The 19,904-nt window shown below is 36.4% G+C and overlaps 1 protein-coding gene across 1 annotated transcript in view; it reads right to left on the bottom strand.

The window, feature by feature from the left end:
• Positions 1-2,014: 2,014 nt before the first annotated feature.
• LOC306865855 (uncharacterized protein) overlaps positions 2,015-19,904 on the bottom strand; it is a 29,911-nt gene continuing 12,021 nt past the window's right edge. The window contains exons 9-37 of the mRNA XM_079410681.1: positions 19,251-19,478; positions 18,513-18,722; positions 18,208-18,316; positions 17,816-17,965; positions 17,644-17,706; positions 17,348-17,530; positions 16,956-17,162; positions 16,245-16,853; positions 16,013-16,164; positions 15,752-15,926; positions 15,170-15,446; positions 12,022-12,053; positions 11,525-11,782; positions 9,970-10,088; positions 9,660-9,690; positions 9,200-9,403; positions 8,645-8,878; positions 6,113-8,538; positions 5,684-5,920; positions 5,298-5,507; positions 5,097-5,205; positions 4,842-4,991; positions 4,684-4,746; positions 4,404-4,586; positions 4,082-4,288; positions 3,391-3,996; positions 3,134-3,282; positions 2,852-3,026; positions 2,015-2,757 (exon numbers count right to left, since the gene is read on the bottom strand). Coding sequence (XP_079266807.1) covers positions 2,477-2,757; positions 2,852-3,026; positions 3,134-3,282; positions 3,391-3,996; positions 4,082-4,288; positions 4,404-4,586; positions 4,684-4,746; positions 4,842-4,991; positions 5,097-5,205; positions 5,298-5,507; positions 5,684-5,920; positions 6,113-8,538; positions 8,645-8,878; positions 9,200-9,403; positions 9,660-9,690; positions 9,970-10,088; positions 11,525-11,782; positions 12,022-12,053; positions 15,170-15,446; positions 15,752-15,926; positions 16,013-16,164; positions 16,245-16,853; positions 16,956-17,162; positions 17,348-17,530; positions 17,644-17,706; positions 17,816-17,965; positions 18,208-18,316; positions 18,513-18,722; positions 19,251-19,478 — 8,037 coding nt within the window. The 3' untranslated portion in view covers positions 2,015-2,476. The remainder of the gene's footprint in view (positions 2,758-2,851; positions 3,027-3,133; positions 3,283-3,390; positions 3,997-4,081; positions 4,289-4,403; positions 4,587-4,683; positions 4,747-4,841; positions 4,992-5,096; positions 5,206-5,297; positions 5,508-5,683; positions 5,921-6,112; positions 8,539-8,644; positions 8,879-9,199; positions 9,404-9,659; positions 9,691-9,969; positions 10,089-11,524; positions 11,783-12,021; positions 12,054-15,169; positions 15,447-15,751; positions 15,927-16,012; positions 16,165-16,244; positions 16,854-16,955; positions 17,163-17,347; positions 17,531-17,643; positions 17,707-17,815; positions 17,966-18,207; positions 18,317-18,512; positions 18,723-19,250; positions 19,479-19,904) is intronic.

Below are 19,904 nucleotides of genomic sequence, written 5' to 3'. Positions count from 1 at the left end.
CAGCAGCATTTTCAATCTTTCTCATAATATAAGTAACTGCTGTAAAATTGAGACTATTTTATCATTTGCACGGAGACCTTTAGAACGATACTAAACATGAAGGGAAAAACAACAGATTCACAAGATACATCATATTTTCTCCAGATTATTTTTATTGTTTTGTGCGAGTTCCTGAGGTTTGGTTTCATGGGGAGATAATTTCAGGTCTTACACATTCAAAAAACTAAAGCAGAGCATGCCAACTGTGCTGATGTACTGATGCCCAACAGTATATTGTGTTCCTATAGAGTCGAATATCTGGCCTGAGACATTAAGAAATGTTGACTGTAACCGTGAGTAAGAGTGTCGTGCATAAAATGGCAGACGAGAGTGTTATCAAATCCAAGAAAGACTAGTAACTTTCAGCACGAACAAAGTGAGAAGTAAATGTATAAAAATACATATAGTGGAGATAAGAATGCAAAATGTTGAATTAAATAGATGTGTACGAACATACAGCCTGAGTTAAGAAAACACACGTGTCTATGAGAATATGTTAACACGATAAAACTTCATTTGACGTCACTCTGTCAGCCATTACATTTGAAAGAACATTCGTGAAATACAGTCAATAAGAATTCCAGTCAGATTCAGTGGTAAAATGCTTTTATTAATCATGTTGTCATGTTGTTATGGAAAACATAGTTACTGGTGTTCGGTTAAGATCTAGTTCATGAAATAAAGTCAGTTCATTATCATATTTCATAGAGGATTAAAAATGATTAAAAAGAGTATGAATACAGCTTCATAAAGTTATCAATGCTGGAGTAATATGGATATAAAATAATTAGTCATCCTCATAGTTTGTTTATAGAGTTTGCATTACTCGCTTGTATTCATGTTAAAGTGGGTTTGTGATGTTTAAATGTTATTTGTCATACTTTTTCTTTACGCTGTGTGCGAGTGGGCAAAGAACACATTCAGATCTATTAGGTAATGAAGTTTATGAGTTTACAGCAGATATTTCTTGAGAACTGAGTGTGGTTTAAAGAGTAATGTGTCCAGTGCCATGTATCTGCATAAACATATGCACTATAAGACATGTTATTGTTTATGATACTCTGTTAAGATAGCTGACTAAGAGAACAGAAATAGCATTCAGTACGTGATTAGTGTCGGTGTACACGCAACGGAAAGCGTTCCCCGTTTAACCTGTGTTTTTCATATTGTTTTAACAGAAAATAAATGTGTTGCCATAAGAACGGACGTCACATCCTTCTTGAAAGTGTAACAGATGTCTCTCCACAAAGTAACTGAACTTTTATGACACTGAAGAAGCATGATGTCTGCGTTATTTATTTCCTCAGGGGAGACAGACTCCAATAAAAGGAGGAAGAAAGCTGAAACCAGTAAACTCAGATGTTTAAATTACTAACAATAAAGCACACCATCAAAAAAAAAAAAGAACTAAGCTCTCCAACTTAATGCCTTCCAACGTCTGAACTTTTCACATGGGTAAAGAAATGTGAAGGCTGAATGTTTCTGATGTGATTTTCTATTACCAGTGAAGTGTCTGGCCTACCAATGTAATAGGGCTGGTTACTACTTTGAATTTGATCAGTTAAATTTATCTGACTGGCTTACCTTAAACTAAGCCTACCTGCACGTCTCTCATCGTACACTTTAAGTATCTGTCATCATGCCCTGAGGCTGACAAAGTGCACTGTCTTTCAACTAAATGTTGGGATGAAGACAGAAACCACACCCATACTTTTTTCAGGACAAGTCTGTTTCATGCAATTTGTCTTTGTGTGGCTATGTATGTAAAATCCATATACAAAGAGAAGAAGGTTTGATTATTAAAGCATATCCCCTTCAATCAGGGACAGCATTACGGGTGGGCTAAGGGGTCTGAAGCCCCAAATGTTTTCATTAAAGCCTTGAATGGTTTTTATTATTATGCCTTGTATGCATCATTGAATTTTTATGCATATTAAATGCATGATTTGCTCGCTAATAAATAATGGATTTGTAAGAGTTGTCTGCAACACTGTTTACTTCATCTCCAGAACAAAAACACTTCTTTTAAGAACAAAAACAGTTTATTTATTAAATACTCAGCTAATTGTTAAATTTAATGTTACCTAATTTAATTTAATCAGATGTGGTCTTACAGTTGTCGTTCATCCCCTGTAAAGCAGAAATGCTTAGCTTGAACCCATTTTTTAGCAGGCTTTTACTCAATATGTTAAATTAGCAGGATAAAAACAAACCGTTTCTGATTAACCCTATAAGGTTAGAAGTGGACCATACAATTAAACCACTAAAGTAGGAAGTAGGTTTATGGTTCTCTCATATTTATTTATTTTTTATTTACACAGCAAAGATTATTCTAACCATTTCTGTAATTCTTCCAAGTAAATATTTTATATTGTTTTCAACTTCATCAAAATAACAACAAAAACACTAGCTGACAGAAATTGAGATCTCATAATCATTACTGGAAGGTGATTAGGTATTCTGGGTAAGCTTGTACATCGTTGAAGATCACAAACATGGTTGGGTTGTTAATATTATCAGTCACACTGTTATAGAGATCAGCACTATTGGAGCTCTTCGCAGGGGGAACAGGAAGGCCTCTTTTTCCTTGAGTGAAGTCACCAACAAGCACCCTGGCGAGGTACATGCGTTTGTGTCCGTTGATATCAGGTTGAGAGTAGCCTTGGGCTGAGTAACTTGGGTCCACAGCAAAATATGTACCATTCCCATACACGGCTCCTAAAATCAGAGTAAGAGTAATACATTATTGATTTAAAAGACAAATGGATACAAGCACAAATAAAGTTTATACTGAATTTGACTGATATGATACCATGCATGCCAGCGAAGCTGCGATTGAAGCCGTGATTGTTGATATGATCTGTCTTATCAGGGCCAGTGCCGTGGAAAAGACGCTTTTCATTTTTTGTGTGTTTGTTTTTGTCTTCCAGTTCCTCCTTTTTGATCATGTAGTTTCTCCAAAGTGCACTGTTTTGGACTCTTTCAATCTAAAGAAAATAAAAAATTAACAAAACAGCATTACACCATTGTACTAAATTTAGACAACAGAACTTTATTAAATACACATTAGTCCTCCCTCTCAGTATTGTCTTACTGCAATGATACTGCTACTGGATAGTCCGGTGCTTGTGAACTCCTTCTCCACTTCTGCATATTCCTTTGAGCCTGCTGTGAGTGTTACAAGAACAACTGACTGTCCTTTCATGTCCTCCCAGTGTGAAGGCAAAGATCTTTGAGCTGCAACTGTGAACAAAAACATGATCCCAAACTAATATTTAATAGCCTTCTAACAGACATCTTTATCCAGCTAATGACTAACTTTTCTGCTTTTTATTACTAAAATCATCTCACCTTCCAGGTCTACTCTGTTCAGCTCAATCCTCAGATGCCCTTTTGTGGCCACTTTGCGAAGTACAAAGGCCTGATATTCAACATTATTAATCTTGATTTTCACTGAAGTCTGTCTCTTCTGAAAGGCCTGTTCCAGGTCATAATTGGTCAATATATCAAAATCTTTGATGCCCCGTCCATCTTCCTGATATTGCCACTTAACCACACTGCTAATGATAAAAGCCTCACGCCTTCGGTTTTCATTCCTTTCCACCTTTCTGATCATGTCCCGAATACGACTCTCTGCAGTGTGAACGTCTCTTGTCAGACCCTCCAGTGTGATGACAGGGTCTTGGCCTTTCTTCTCAACCCGAACACTGACTGTGAGCTCCCTCTGCATGGTGTTCAGCATTTCTCCATCCTCCTTAGTGAAATGAGCAATGGCTGGATCATGGATTGGGACGGTCATATGCTCCTGTAATATCATGCTGTTGATCATGTTCTTGGCTTCACTCAGGTCCTCTGGTGTCTCCCCACACAGTTGAAATACAGCTGGCTCAATTTCTTCAGGAACCATCACAAACTCTTCATTTGTGGGAGATTCTGAACTCTCCCCCCAAAAAAAGTCTTGATGGAAAAAAAGAGGAATTCATTACTGTATTTTTACAAAGAATAATGGACTGGATTAGCATTTTTATAATTTATTACTGACCTCTAATTTTGGTAAGCAGACCTTTATCTTCCTCTACTTTCTCACCAGATCTTCTGATCATGCTTTGGTGAAATTCTGCCACCATGCTCGTCTGGAATATAAGAAACTTCACAAGCCGTACATGCACTGGTTTCTTTTTCTTTACAAAGTCAACAACTGCGTCAATCATTGCATCTGCAACATCAGCTGGTTTTACACCTCCCTGACCTAAAGGGTTAGAGACATATTTACCCAAAAAAAGTAAAAAATAAATAAATAAATACATAATCATTATACTGCAACCACTAGGTGTAGAAAAGTAAGAATGCACAAAGCGTCTTACCAGTGCCAAGAGCTGGGAAGGCAACAGAAGTAATCTGGCGTGACTCACATAACTTCAGAACAGACAAAACAACATCCTTAATGTCAGATGGACTATTGCGTCCAATAACATGGATGATGTTTCCACATGGAAGCTGCCCAGCTGAAGTCACAATCTCTGTTTGCTGTATATTTGATGATCCCACTATTGGAAAAACATGTTTACCAATGGCATTTTAAGTTTAACAGATCTCTGTTTCAATATAAATTAGAAGAAATGGCTAATTTGAAAGTATACAAACCGGTCTGTAAACATTCTTGTTCAACTTGCACTCCAGCAGCATCTAAAATGGCCTTGGACACTCCTAGATTACAAATAAAAATTGTGATTCTCTTTGAATGTGAAATTAGTTATAAATTAAACCAAAATAAGTAACCATGTATGTAAAGTTGTATTGACCTGCTTTCAGAGAAAATTTCTGATTTGAGGAGTTGACAATGGCATCAGTTTTTTCTTTAGTTATGTCTCCTGAAGAAACCTCCAGAGTCGCTTGCCCCAGCTGCATAGTGTGCACCCCAAGAGAGGGAGAGGAGACTTTGCCAATGACCCCTAATTATAAGAAAATAATATATTTATAATAATGTTCAGTATGTTTTCTGTGACAACAGATAAACAAAAAATGAGTGTGATGGACTTCAGATAAGAAAGTGTTACCAGAGGTCTGAGCTGATTTGACAAAAATATTCATTTTAGGCATGAGATGTCGGTGTGCTCCTTTTGTGACGGGACCCTTAATCCCATGTCTAAAGATGCTAGTAAAGCACTAATAGATAAAACACAGAAATATGCAAGATAACATTAACATGAGCAACTAGGTTAGAATATCTAAATTCAATTTAAATTTATTTCACTCACCTCTACACTCTCCCTGTCAGAAGGGTGCACAATCACAGTTACCTCTTGAAGGTTTGTGAAATTAAATTTCTGGACTTCTGCCAGCATGATTCTAGCCACCAAATCTTTAGGAAAGCCAAGATTCCCAGTCCCGATAGCTGGGAAGGAGATTGAAGCCAATCCTTGTGTTTCTGCTGTTCTCAGGCAATCTCTAATGATCTGAATGAGTACCTTTTAAATTGTAGATAAATATATCTATTATCTATTATTTTTTTAAGAAAGTGCCATCTAAATACATAGGTTAAATATGGGATACATTTGTATTATCCAACTTAAATTCAACATAAAAATTATTGATCGAAAAATAAGGATACATTTGATAAAGGTTGATTAAATGTATGCCTCACCTTATCTTCTGAGTTTTGTCCACCGTGCCAAAATGGGCAAACGACATGGAAGACCTTGGAACATTTCAGTTTATAACCATTTGTTATGAGCATTTCACCATAATTCACATTGTTTGAGCGAGCAGCTCTGATGATTTCTGACTGGAGCTGAAGACCAGCAGTCTGTAGGAGTGCTTTGGAGACGGCACCTTTACTGAGGTCCAAGTCCTCCGACATGGTGTTTACAATTACATCGGCCTGCAGAATAAACAAATGTACACTTGTAAAGGGAGAGGAATTTTTCAAGTGTAATATCTTAAGAAGAGTTGCTTCTAAAATAGATATTTCTTGTACAAAGGTTTTTTAGGATACTTTTTACTGGCATTCAGTCAAAATAAATAACTCTATATTCATGTTTCTACAATAACAAGTAATCTTAGATTCACTTACACTTGCATCCTGAATGTTCCCTTTGCTCAGAATGATTTTTAGTCCCTCTTGTGTATTTTTGGTCTCAAGAACACTCAAGCCTTCAGATTTATCTGATCTGTCACCATAGTCTGAAGTTTCTCTTCTCCAGTGCGCTTCGTGTTCAAAGTTTCTTTTACCACGGTCTTTGACAGCTTCAAACTCTTGGTTTATTTGACCATAGTTTCCACGACCATTTCCACGATAGCCTTGTCCATAGTCACTATGCCCATGGGGTTTGGCTTGATGAGGGAAAGTCATTTTGGGGTTATAAGCAGCAAATTCCTTTCTGACAGCTTGAGTCATGGCTTTCACAGTGTCACCCTTATTGTCAACCAAGTGAATTTCAGTTAATGTGCTATTGGAGCCTCTGTGGTTATGAAATTCGATGTACTCACACACCTCCTTAGCGATCGATTCAGTGCAAAGATCAAGAGGACAACCAAATACCCCTGAGCTAATAACTGGAATTGCAATGGAGGAGCAGTTTTTGCTTGACGCCTGGATCAGACTTTCCCTCACAGCACGTCTCAGGCGTTGCTCAGTGGTACGTCTGTCTGAATCACTGAAGCGAGGTCCAACAGCGTGCACCACATATTTACAGGGAAGACGACCAGCATCAGTGATGATAGCTTCTCCAGGCTTCAGAGGCCTATTTGCGTTTATGTGTTGGTCACAAGTTCGCTGCAGACTTGGTCCAGCAGCTTGGAGAAGTGCTAAAGCTAATCCACCAATGTGCTTCAGATCTTCATTAGCAGCATTGACCACAGCATCAACATTGATCTTGCAAATATCTGCCTTCCTGACAGTAACAGTTACTCCACCTGGTATTCGAACCTCACAAGAGACTTGGCCAATATCTTCAAAACTTCCTTCAGTAAATTCCTCTTCTTCCTCTTCCAGCATATCATCTTCCTGAAGAACCACCACAAATCCTTTTTGCTTCAACAGCGTTGAAAGCATAATTTTGCCCTGCTCCAAAAAGTACTTCTTTGCTCCTGCCTTTTTAATTATAAGTGTGTCCCTGTAGAGACCATCTGCCAAACTTTTAAAGAAGGTCAGAGCTGGCTGGACAAATGCACGCTCTCCAGACAGTTTGATCCAGGGTCTCTTTGAATCAAAACAGACTTTCACCTCATCAGACTTAATAAAATTCTGCCAGTCTTGTGATTTTTGGACTTTTATGAATTCAACCGTGGCATGTGATTTGACACAAACAGTTTCTTTAATTATTGTGTGTTTCTCAATGAAACATCCTAAGCTTGCACTGACCTCCATCACTGGTTCTCTGAATCCAGTCACCGTTACCTTGTCTCTCTCGTTAGATAAATGTGTAATCACAGATGTTTTTTTGGAAGTATTGAACAATTCTTGCAATTGTTTCTTTAGATCCTGCCACTCTGGCATTTGAAGGACACCTTGATCTTCTACGATGATGTCTTTGTTTGTGAGAACTGTATTCACTCTCTTCTCTGCCTCAGCAAGTGCTCTTTCTGTGCTCCCAATCACAACAATATCTCCATTTTCGATTGTGTAGACAGCAGTTATTCCATGAGATATAAAGAGATCTCTGGACATTTCATCACAATCCACTGATCTCAGAAACTCCAGGATTGAATGGTTAATCTGTAAGTGCTTCTGTTTCATATTTATATTCTTCTCAAGGACCCAATTCTTGAAAGTGAGAATTTCTGTATGAAGACCTGATAAATCTAATCTGTTCATTTTTTTGTTGTAGTCAATGTGCAGGTCTGGAGAAACAGCCTTAGCACTTTTCAGGCCATCTTGTTCAAGCAGAGAGTACATGGCAGGAGAAATTTCCATGTACTCTGTCACACTTTTCTTCTCTCTTTCTATTTGATTTTTTGCTTTCTCTAAAATTTTCTCCAGTATGGACTTCAGTCCAATTATCTCATGGGTCATTCCTGCCAGTGTCAGCACCCCTTTAGAGGCATCCAAATCTATGAAAACCTGATCTTTCACTAATTCCTTAACATTACTCTCCACTTTAGACCACAAGGCGGGTAACACGGGCCACTCAGATGTTGTGTAGTTTGAGATGATTTTCATAAAAGCATCAATGGCATTCTTACTCCAGCCATCAATGTGTCTTCTGGTAACTCCTTTCTGTTTCAGTAATGCTGGATCAGGACTGAGCAAAACTTCAGGTTTGTCCATGTTTATGTGGCAGAAGTGTGAGTTCATCTGGTCTTTTATGGAGGAAATCTGCTCTTTCTTGAGGATGAACTCCCTGATGGCAGGATGTACACGGACTGTAATGGGTTCAGGCAGCTTCAAATGTGGCCTGTTGCCACCATATAAGATTGTATCCAGTGATTTAAAGTAGGGATATATCTTGACTGGAACATCACAGATGTTGTTCTTTTGTTTCAAAACTTTGTCTTTGGCTGAAAAGAATGAAAGACGTAGGCAAATTAATCAATGCATTGATGTTGACAAGTTTTACTTAGTCTAGTAATAGCAAAGGCTATCAGCAACAGCAAATGTATTTACCTTCTTCCTCCTTAAAATTAATCAAGGCTGCTTGCTCTGATGGAATTGTGATAACTTCCTCTACTGGACCACCCCATTTCTCAAAATACAGTTCCAGCAGCATCTTGTTGTTGTTGGCCTCAGCTGGAAGATCCTCCACTCGCACACATGTGCTTCTCTCCAGTGCACGGGCCCTCAGATTATACTGCTTGAACTTTTCATGTGCCTTGGTGTCCTCAAGGAACTTTTCTGCAGCTGTTAAATTACATTTTTTTTCAAAATTAAATTTTACTGAAAGTACCACACACATTTAATCAAGCCATAATAACAACATACAAGTATGCATACAAGCAAAATATTAAAGGTATTATGTTAAAAAACAAATAATAATAATTTCAGCGATATAAACTCAAATACAATACTTTCCAGAGTCCAAAAAAGACCATCACATAAACCCCAAGTGTTATGTTATCAAGATTAAACTAAATTAATTTAAATAAAAAAAATAAAGACTAAGTAAAATCTGTTTAAATTATGATTAAAAAATATAAATGTATGTTTTATAGGATAACTTACCACTGGGATTTTTAAAGGTCACAACTGCTTTTCTTAATTCTGATATTAATTCCATGATAAATTCATTTTCAGAAAGACTGCTGATGTTCTCCACCAAAAGAGTCAAAACATTTTGTTTAACATCATCTGAAAGGTTCTCCAGGACCACAGCGCCTGACACTTCAGGCTTCTTCACATCCACATCAGTCTGAGAGGCACTTTGATCTTTAGGCAAAATAAAAGAGACATATTTATTAAATCTCAATGCTAAATATGTTTTTCTATAAGTCAGCTAGCAGTGTCAGATACAGTTAATAAACAAAATAATTTGTATCAATTATTGACTACATAACTTATAACTTTACCATCAAAAATGAATGTTACTTCCGCAATAACATAAAAAGAAAGAAAAAAAAACTTAACCAATAAAGATTACATACACCTAAGCATCCAGAGACCAAAGTTCAGATGATTTACTTACTTGGTTCCTGATATCCACATGCTTGCTCCGTCTGAAATCACACAAACGTAAAGTTTGTTTAGTTAACTGGTCTCTCTACTCCAGCCTTTTCAACAATATAGAGAAATGACAACCATCTTCTTAGAGAAACTCTAAAATTCAAATATATCGCAACCGTAAAGCTGTATTAATATTTTTATGATATAACTTTCTGATCATTTATAGTGACTTCATCCAATCTAAAGGGTATGATTTACAAACCCACTCATCTGAGGTTTGATTGTAAAAGCATTGTGGTCCTAATTCTGCATTTTGTAATACGTCTACTCACTTGTTGTCCAGTGTTGTCTGCTTGTTCCTCTGCATCACTGGGTTTGTACACTTTCAACTTGATTTTCTGATTGTCAATGGTAATAAAGTGTTCTTCCTTTGAGAGCACGCTATCTCGGACTTAAACACAAACAATCAGACATAGTCAGATACATCACAACACTTGAAATCATCACAGTAAGCTATACTGCACAGTATATCATTTTACGTGATATTAGCAAATGTGATTATAATGTGATGAGTAACAATGATGTGACAATGGTCTATATTAGTTTTGAAAAGGTTTCCTCTTAGAAAAGTATTAACTTACACTGTAATATAAGTTCATTTACTCTAACACTGAATATATCAGTATAAGGAATGCCGCAGCGAATTAAAGTAAGCATTATTATGTGGGTAAATCTATAGGTATATTTGCTTTGAAAAGTATTACAAGTTTGAACATGGCCAGAATGTGTGTGAGTTGAGAGACATGTTCAAATTCGTTTTCGTAATGAGGCAAAACTGTGTGTCTTTACATGTACCAAAGAAACACAATGATAATTGATGCATTAACACAGCCAGAATGTGTCTGTCTACTGTACTAAAAAAAACATTCAAAATTGCTGCATTAACACGGACGCTGACACGGTCAAATTTCACGCGTTCTGTTTAAAGACTTTTGGCCCCATCTGCTTTCCATAAAAGTGTGGCCTCTGCTTAGTCATTGACGTCGTTTTCATGGTGCACAAATTAAAATTAAGTTAAACTGAAAGGCTATTGCTTGGTAAACAAATATTGATAATAACTGTTCTGTGATTTTACGACAGAGATACAACAGAGAGATGCCACAAGAGAAGTGCTGACATATGGAAACAGACACACAAAGAAGCTCCTTGAAACTGCATTTTTCCCCACAGTAGTTTATTTCTCCTATATATCAATATGCATCCAAATGTTACAAAATTACATTTAAATATATTACATATTACAAATATTTAACAAGTCTTTGACATCTAAATAAATTGAGGGCAACTGTATGAGCAGTATTAAATGAATAGGCTAAACACATCTTACATATTTTTTGTTCATGTGTATATTTTTATTATATTGTACTAGGTAAATGTATTTTTAAATATCTGTATCAAAAAATATATAATTTTTTGTCAGACTTTATATGAATGTGTCCTTGTTACAGTGATTGCTGTAACATGTAAAACAACAGGTATGCTACTGTTATAGTAACAATGTAACAAGGACACATTAAAATAGTGTTATCACTGTTGTTATTGTTTTCATATTATTTTTTTTTTTTATCTAATCTGTTTCTTAATGTAGCCTTAATAAAACAAAGCCAGGTTTTGTCACGTATGTTAACATTAGTCTAACTTTGGCACTGGTCTGCAGGCCTTGTTAGCTGGTTATGATTTGAACGTTAAAATTCACAGATTATATAAGTGCTAACTTTGCGAGAGTTTGTCGCACTTTGTATTTGAGCCCGATATTACATTAGGTGTCTGGAAAGCTTGATAACAAAAACTTTTTTGTCAACATTTGCTTTTGTGTTCAGCACTTACTGTCAGACGATTTGAACAGAATCGTAGCGGAGTTGCTTCCGTCATTATATTGCACGACGCAGTCTCCTCCTTGAGATTTCTTCTTACTCTGGAAATAAATCTGAAGTTTATTTTTCACACTTTTAGCTTGTTCAGGCCCCCAGTCGCCCTCTACAATGATGGGATAATATTCGTCCATCGCGATCGTTCTGATCAACGAGGGAATGACTTCGAGTCGAGAGTTTATAGCTGATCCCGCCCTAACTTTCACTTTCGTTTCTGCATAAATTTACCCTGAAACTGAGAGCGTGGTCTGTTTTTTAAACTCAGGCACGATAGCAGTGCCATTTATATAAACGTTGACCCAAAAACAGCTGAAGGCCTAAAACAAAAGAATTATATTCCGCACTCTTATAGTTTTATGTTTTATGTTCATCGTAGGACTACCTCCAAATCGGGAATTTGTTATGTAACGTCACGGATTCAAGACGGGTATATAACGAGGAAATTGCCTAAACCATCCAAAATAATTATAAACACCTCTGTAGACCTATTAAAGGAAAACATTTATACGTGGTATCACAGTTACAGTACATTGTGTTACATAAAGCAAAGGAAAATACATCATGTTGTTGTTTCATTGAAGCCATTATTGGGTTGTTTATCGTTGCATTTACGATGTCTTGACCAGTAGGTGTCTTCAGCATGGTTTTCAATTATTTGTTTCTTAAATGTTAAAAGCAGATGTGCTCAAACTTTTTACTATGAAGGGCTACAAATCAAACTTGTTTGAGGGCCATGGGCCAAACATAAATTTATATTATAGTTGCATATATATCCAACTGCACTATATGAACTATTTATATTAAAGTCGACATTTTTAAATCAAATGTTACTCATATTTTCTACCTTTTAATGCAAGAATAAGACAAAAAAATATTAACAAAAAGATAAACAGGGGGGGAAAAATCAAGGTCTAAATGGGCCCACTATTTTTGGGAATCTCTGTTTTAAAGGAAATAGATTTTTTATTCACCAATCATAATTTACTGAAGCCCTTTGTTATATTTATTGCTATATAATTGTACGTCTAATTTCAATCAATGTGGCCATTTAATCCCCATAAACATAATCCCCAAATGCTCAACACAAACCCTTTTCCTGGTAAGGAAACACTTCAATACATGAAAACTAACAACTGCTGATTATAGGTAAAGATTAGAAGGGAACCATAATATTAAATAGCTATAGTGAGTGTCAGGAAACCAGCTCTTTTCTGAGGATTGAATTAATACTTTCTCAGGATTACGTTAATCTTATCAAAGCTGTTTTTTAATTTTTTAATTTTATTTTTTGTCATTTATGCACGTCTCTACAGTGCATCCAGAACATATTCACAGTGCTTCACTTTTTCCACATTTTGTTATGTTACAGCCTTATTTGGAAATGGATTAAATTAATTTTTTTAATTGAGCCTAAATAACGAAGTGATCAGTGCTGGGCAGTAACTAGTTACTAGTAATTTAGTTACTGTAATAATATTACTTTTTGCAGTAACTAGTAGTGTAACTAATAACTAATAAGATTTCAGTAATAATACTACAGTTACTATCCATAAAACAGTTTAGTTACTTAGTTACTTTTGATGCCTCAACCCCGCTGATTTAAAATCTAACAATCAAATATTTCCTAGATGTATTTTCATAATTCTCACGACTCGCACATGCATGTGATGTCCCCAGTTCAGCAAGCAAGCTCGGAATATGGAAAAGCTTACATTCAGTAGATAGAAATATTGCATTATATTGATTTTGTCAGGAAAAAATATGATTTGAACACTGTAGTGTAAGATGTGGAAGATACACAGCTACAACTTCTGTGAGGCATGAAGAAAAAGTTATGTAACTAGTAGTGTAACTAATTACGGTTGCCAGAATGTAATAAGAATATTACTTTTGAAAGGAGTAACTATTAATGAGTAATAAATTACATTCTTTGAGTAACTAGCCCAACACTGGAAGTGAAGTTTAATCTTTCCGCCTCCTCCAGCGCAGAATTATGACGTCTGTTGCATTTCAATAACGTAAAAATCGCATGAAATGGGACATGGCCATTCAGCCTGAAGTCGCATTGCAAAACATCGGATATGTATCCGATTTAGGCCACATATCCTGGGCCTGATTTGAAAAAATCAGATTTGTGCTGTTCAGACTGTCATAAGAAAATCAGATATGGGTCACATTTGGGTAAAAAAGTCGGATTTGGGCCACTTTAGCCTGCAGTGTGAACTAAGTCTAAAGCAGCACAGCATGGCCTCGCCCCCTCTCTTTGCATGTTCCAGGGTTTATCTCAGTTTATGATGTCACTAACCTGAAATTATTTTGTTGTAGTCCCTTGCTATGCTAATTCCGTTAGAGACAATTTCTCCCTTTGCATTGAACTTTGCAGATGTTGTTTATGCTCATACAGTTACATTACACACTAACAAAAGTTAAAAAGGTGAAATCATATTATATGACCCCTTTAATTCTTTGGTTTTGTACGTGCGAGTACTGTTTTTATTCAACAAAATTAAAAATAATTTGTATATGGGTGTTTGCCACATTGAGAATGTTGTATAGGCTCACCCTTTGATTTATGCGTATGTATGATCTGCATTGTGTTGGATTTCTTGGTTTTTATTGGACAAGTAAAATAACGCTCTGAATTGTATTGTCCCATTCATTTCCTATGGTTGCCCACTTTTTTAATATTTTTCAACCATTTAACTTTGTTGAATCAAGTCCATTTATTGTGTGTGTGTGTGTTCAGGTGGCAAACTTTGGAAAATTAGCCAAGTCTTGTACCGCTCAGATTAAAGGGGGAAAAAATCCAAATCTGTCTGGAAGGATGCTTAATGGTTAAACCTTATTTAAAAGTAGTTGTTTATTTTACTGTAAATTTAAAGTGCATTACACAGAAATATAAAAACAGCCATAGAAAATCAGAATTGTTCTGCAATGTTTAAAGGATGTTGTAAATAATAAAACAATAATAACTTTGTATAATCCTTTGTTATATTTATTTTTATGTATTGGTATATGCACAATATATATGATGAACAAACTTTTCCTGGTTAGAAAATACGTCACTATATATAAAAACAAACAATTGCTGATAAGGGTAGTTAAATACTAAAAGGGAATTGTGAGATTAAATGGCTACAGTGAATGTCAGGAAACCAATTAAAGCCAAAAACGGACAGTCTAAAAGACTTTCTCAGGAATATATGCTTGTTTTCTCAGTTTTCTCTCATTAATGGGCATGTCTGGGCATTTTTAATTGATACATTAGCTTCAATGCTAGATCATTAGATTATATTTCTCAGCATTCAAAGAGCTATCACTGTTTTTTAAGTATTAAACTCACAGTTTCTCTGTTAGTAGAGAGAGACACTGCATAGACCTGTTAATTCATACATGCACAGTCTCTCTCTCTGTCTCTCCCTCTCTCTTTCTCAAATTAATTCAGACATATGCCACAATTCATTAAAATAAATGATATTTTACCGTATTACATCTCTGTGTCTGACTATGATTCTCCATATATAATGTTCAGTTTCACCAAATCAATGTAAAATTGAAGAAAAAAACCCTAGCTGACAGGAACTGATCTCATAATCATTACTGGAAGGTGATTAGGTATTCTGGGTAAGCTTGTACATCGTTGAAGATCACAAACATTGTTGGGTTTGTCATGTTGTCAGTCACACTGTTAAAGAGATCAGCACTACTGGAGCTCTTCGCAGGGGGAACAGGAAGACCTTGTTTTCCTTGAGTGAAATCACCAACAAGTACCCTGACAAGGTACATGCGTTTGTGTCCTTTGGCATCAGGTTTAGAGTAGCCTTGGGCTGAGTAACTTGGGTCCACAGCAAAATATGAACCATTCCCATGCATGGCTCCTAAAAACAGAACAAGAGCAAAAGTCTGTTTATTTAAAAGAAATGGATACAAAGTGCAAATAAAGTTTACACTCTTAAAATTAAAAGGTGCTTCATGGTTCCATAAAGAACCTTTAACATCAGAAGAACCTTTCTGGTTCAAAAAAGGTTTGTTGTGACGAAAGAAGTTTCTTTAGATTATAAAAAGGTAAGAAAGAGATGGTTCTTTAAAGAACCTTTGACTGAATGGTTCTTCAATGGCATAGCTGTGAAGAACCTTTTAAGCACCTTTATTTTTAAGAGTTTATACTGAATTTTACGGATACCATGCATGCCAGCGAAGCTGCGATTAAAGCCGTGATGGTTGATCCGATCTGTCTTATCAGGGCCAGTTCCATGGAAGAGAAGCTTTTCATTGTTTTTGTGCTTGTTTTTATCTTCCAGTTCCTCCTTTTTGATCATGTAGGTTTTCCAAAGTGCACGGTTTTGGACCCTTTCAATCTAAAAAGGAAAAAAAGAAAAAGTAGTTTAGGCATTTACACCAGAGTACTAAAATGCAACACCAGAATCTTTCAAAACTAACTTACTTCAATGATATTATTGGTTAGATTGGTTCTCCTGAACTCTTTCTCCACTTCTGCATGTTCCTTTGAGCCTGGTGTGAGTTTTACAAGAACAACTGACTGTCCTTTCATGTCCTCCCAGTGTGAAGGCAAAGCGCTTTTAACTGCAGCTGCAGCTATTGACAAAAAGAACAAAAACATCAATAACTAATCCTTGTACATGATCCATGTTATTAAAATTATAAAATAATCTCACCTTGCAGATCTACTCTTTTCAGTTCAATACTTATTCCTCTTCTTATGGCCTCTTTGCGAACTAAATCAGCCTCATATTCATCATTGTTAATCTTGATTTTCAATGAAGGCTGTCTCTTCTTATAGGCCTGTTCCAGGTCATAATTGGTCAACATTTCAAAGTTTTTGATGCTCCGTCCTTTTTCCTGATATTGCCACTGTACCATACTGCAAATCAAAAATGCCTCGTTTCTTCGGGTTTCATTCCTTTCGACCTTTCTGATCATGTCCCGAATACGACTCTCAGCAGTGTGAACATCTCTTGTCAGACCCTCCAGTGTGATTACAGAGTCTGGGCCTTTCTTCTCAGGACGGACACTGACTGTGAGCTCCCTCTGCATGGCGTTCAGCATTTCTCCATCCTCCCTGGTGAAATGAGCAATGGCTGGATCACGGATTGGGACGGTCATATGCTCCTGTAATATCATGCTGTTGATCATGTCCTTGGCTTCACTCAGGTCCTCTGGTGTCTCCCCACACAGTTGAAACACAGCTGGCTCAATTTCTTCACCCACCATCACAAACTCTTCATTTGTGGAAGATTCTTGTGAACTCTCCCTCAAAAAAAAGTCTTGATGAAAAAAAAAAAAAAAAAAAAAAAGGGAGAAATTCATTACTGTATTTTTACAAAGAGTAATAGACTGGATTAGCATTTTTATAATTTATTACTGACCTCTAATTTTGGTAAGCAGACCTTTATCCTCCTCTACTTTCTCACCAGATCTTCTGATCATGCTTTGATGAAAGTCTGCCACCATGCTCGTCTGGAATATAAGAAACTTTACAAGCTGTACATGCACTGGTTTCTTTTTCTTCACAAAGTCAACAACTGCATCAACCATTGCATCTGCAACATCAGCTGGTTTTGCACCTCCCTGACCTAAAGGGTTAAAAAAAAATGAAAGTAATAGTGAATAATTCACACAATGTCAGTAAAAAAAATAAAAAAATAAAAAAAATAAAAAAAAAAATATATATATATATACACGCAATGAGTAAACAAATAAAACTCACTGAAATTACGTAAAAAAATAAGATCGTAATTACGTAAAAAAAGTTTCTCACCAGTGCCAAGAGCTGGAAAAGCAACAGAAGTAATCTGGCGTGCCTCACATAAGTCCAGAACAGACAAAACAACATCCTTAATGTCAGATGGACTATTGCGTCCAATAACATGGATGATGTTTCCACATGGAAGCTGCCCAGCTGAAGTCACAATCTCTGTTTGCTGTATATTTGATGATCCCACTATTTGGGGAGAGGGGGTATATTTACCAGTCGCACCTAAAGTTCATTAGATCTCTTCAAAAAGGTAATATACATCAACAAGAAGAAAACTGCACATTTGAAAGAATACAAACCAATCTGTGAACATTCTTGTTCCACTTGTACTCCAGCAGCATCTAAAATGGCCTTGGATACTCCTGGATTACAAAGTAAAATTAACTGTCATTTTATAATTCTCTTTGAATTTGAAATAAATCATAAATGATTCACTGAAACAGGTAAAACAGTGTGTGAAGTTGGATTAACCTGATTTCAGAGAAAATTTCTGATTTGAGGAGTTGACAATGGCATCAGTTTTTTCTTTAGTTATGTCTCCTGAAGAAACCTCCAGAGTCACTTGACCCATCTGCATAATGTGCACCCCAAGAGAGGGAGAGGAGACTTTGCCAATGACCTCTAAAGAAAAACATGAAGATGTATGGAGGTGGGGGGAGGGGGGATGTGACCTGTGCTGACAAAATGAGTCAGTATGTGCACAAGCTAATTTTGAGCTTTGCCAGCACAGGTCACAAATTCTTGTCACTATCATAAATATATATGTGGATATAACATTTGGATATATTTATTATTAGAATTAATATTTTTACAAAATATACTCAACAAATAAGTGTGATGGACATCAGGTAATAAAGTCTTACCAGAGGTCTGAGCCGACTTGCCAGAAAAGTTTTTTTGAATCTTGACATGTCGATGTGCTTCTTTTGTGACGGGACCCTGAATCCCATGTCTAAAGATGCTGGTGAAGCACTAATAGATAAAACACAAATATATACAAGAAAACATGTACAGCTGTTACATTATTAAAATAGTTTGTAGTTTAAAACAATAAAAGTACATCTTAGTCATTAGATATAAATAAAATAGTTATATCTTGGTCATACTGTATGAGATGGGAAACTTGACTTGTGATTTTATGATTCTTGAATCTAGTTTTGAAACTCACCTCTACGCTCTCCTTGTCAGAAGGGTGCACAATCACAGTTACCTCTTGAAGGTTTGACGAGGTAAATTCCTGAACTTCTGTCAGCATGATTCTGGCCACCAGATCTTTAGGAAAGCCAAGATTCCCAGTCCCGATAGCTGGGAAGACGACTGAAGCCATTCTCCACTTTTCGGCATTTTTCAGGGAATTTCTAATGATCTGACTGAGTACCTTTCAAAATGTAAATAAATATATATATTTTAATCTTTAAAGCACAGATCTCCATCCCTGCTCCCGGAGAGCTACCATCCTGCAAACTTCACTTCCAACCTTTCTTCAACACACCTGCCTGTAATTATCAAATAACCCTGAACACCTTGATTAGCTGGTTCAGGTGTGTTTGACTGGTGTTGGAGCTGAAATCTGCAGGATGGTAGTTTTTCAGTAACAGGGTTGGAGATCCTTGCTTTAAAGACTACCATCTAAATCAGGTTTTTTCAAACCTGCCCTAGAGGACCCCCAGCACTGCACATTTTGTATGTCTCCCTTACCAGACACACCCAATTTGGGTCTTGCAGTCTCTACAAGTGAGCTGATAAATGGAAGCGTGTGTGTGTGAGGGAGACATACAAAATGTGCAGTACTGAGGGTCCTCCAGGACCGATCTAAATAAATATGTGAAACCTACATAATCACACACATGCGCAATATCATTTAATCTTTAAAACAAACAGCAGGTAACAAAATTGTTATTCTCACCTTATGTTCTGAGCCTTTCCAAAATGGGCAAACTACATGGAAGACTTTTTGACATTTTAGTTTATAACCATCTGTGATGAGCATTTCACCATAATTCACATTGTTTGAGCGAGCAGCTCTGGTGATTTCTGACTGGAGCTGATGACCAGCAGTCTGTAGGAGTGCTTTGGAGACGGCACCTTTTCTGAGGTCCAAGTCCTCCGACATAGTGTTTACAATGACATCAGCCTGTAGGAGAAACAAAGGAGACACATATGATGAAGGATTTGGTCACTATTGATTACTATAAAAACAATATAAAATGCTTCACGAAAATAGTAAAATTTACTTGGGAAACACAACATATTAAGCAGAGGTGTAGCTTGCAGGGTGGGGGTTCTGTAAAAAAGCCTATGGTACACTTGAATATGGTACACAGAATGTGACCGACCAAAGTGACTGGCATGGTTTTAACTTTTTTAATTATAATGCTAAACCTTTTTTTACTTTTAAGGACTTTTATGTATTTGCACAGGGAAACAAGTGGGGAAAAGCCTACTTAAAAATTGTAATATTATTAGATAAAAGTCTTAAAGGTGCCATAGAATGAAAAACTGTCTTTACCCTGGCATATTTAAATAATAACAGTTCTGTACATGGAAATGACATACAGTG

This window comes from Barbus barbus (genome assembly GCF_936440315.1).
Source record: "Barbus barbus genome assembly, chromosome: 47".
In the NCBI taxonomy this organism is placed as follows: Eukaryota; Metazoa; Chordata; class Actinopteri; order Cypriniformes; family Cyprinidae; genus Barbus; species Barbus barbus.
This window is presented reverse-complemented; position numbering and strand designations above follow the sequence as displayed.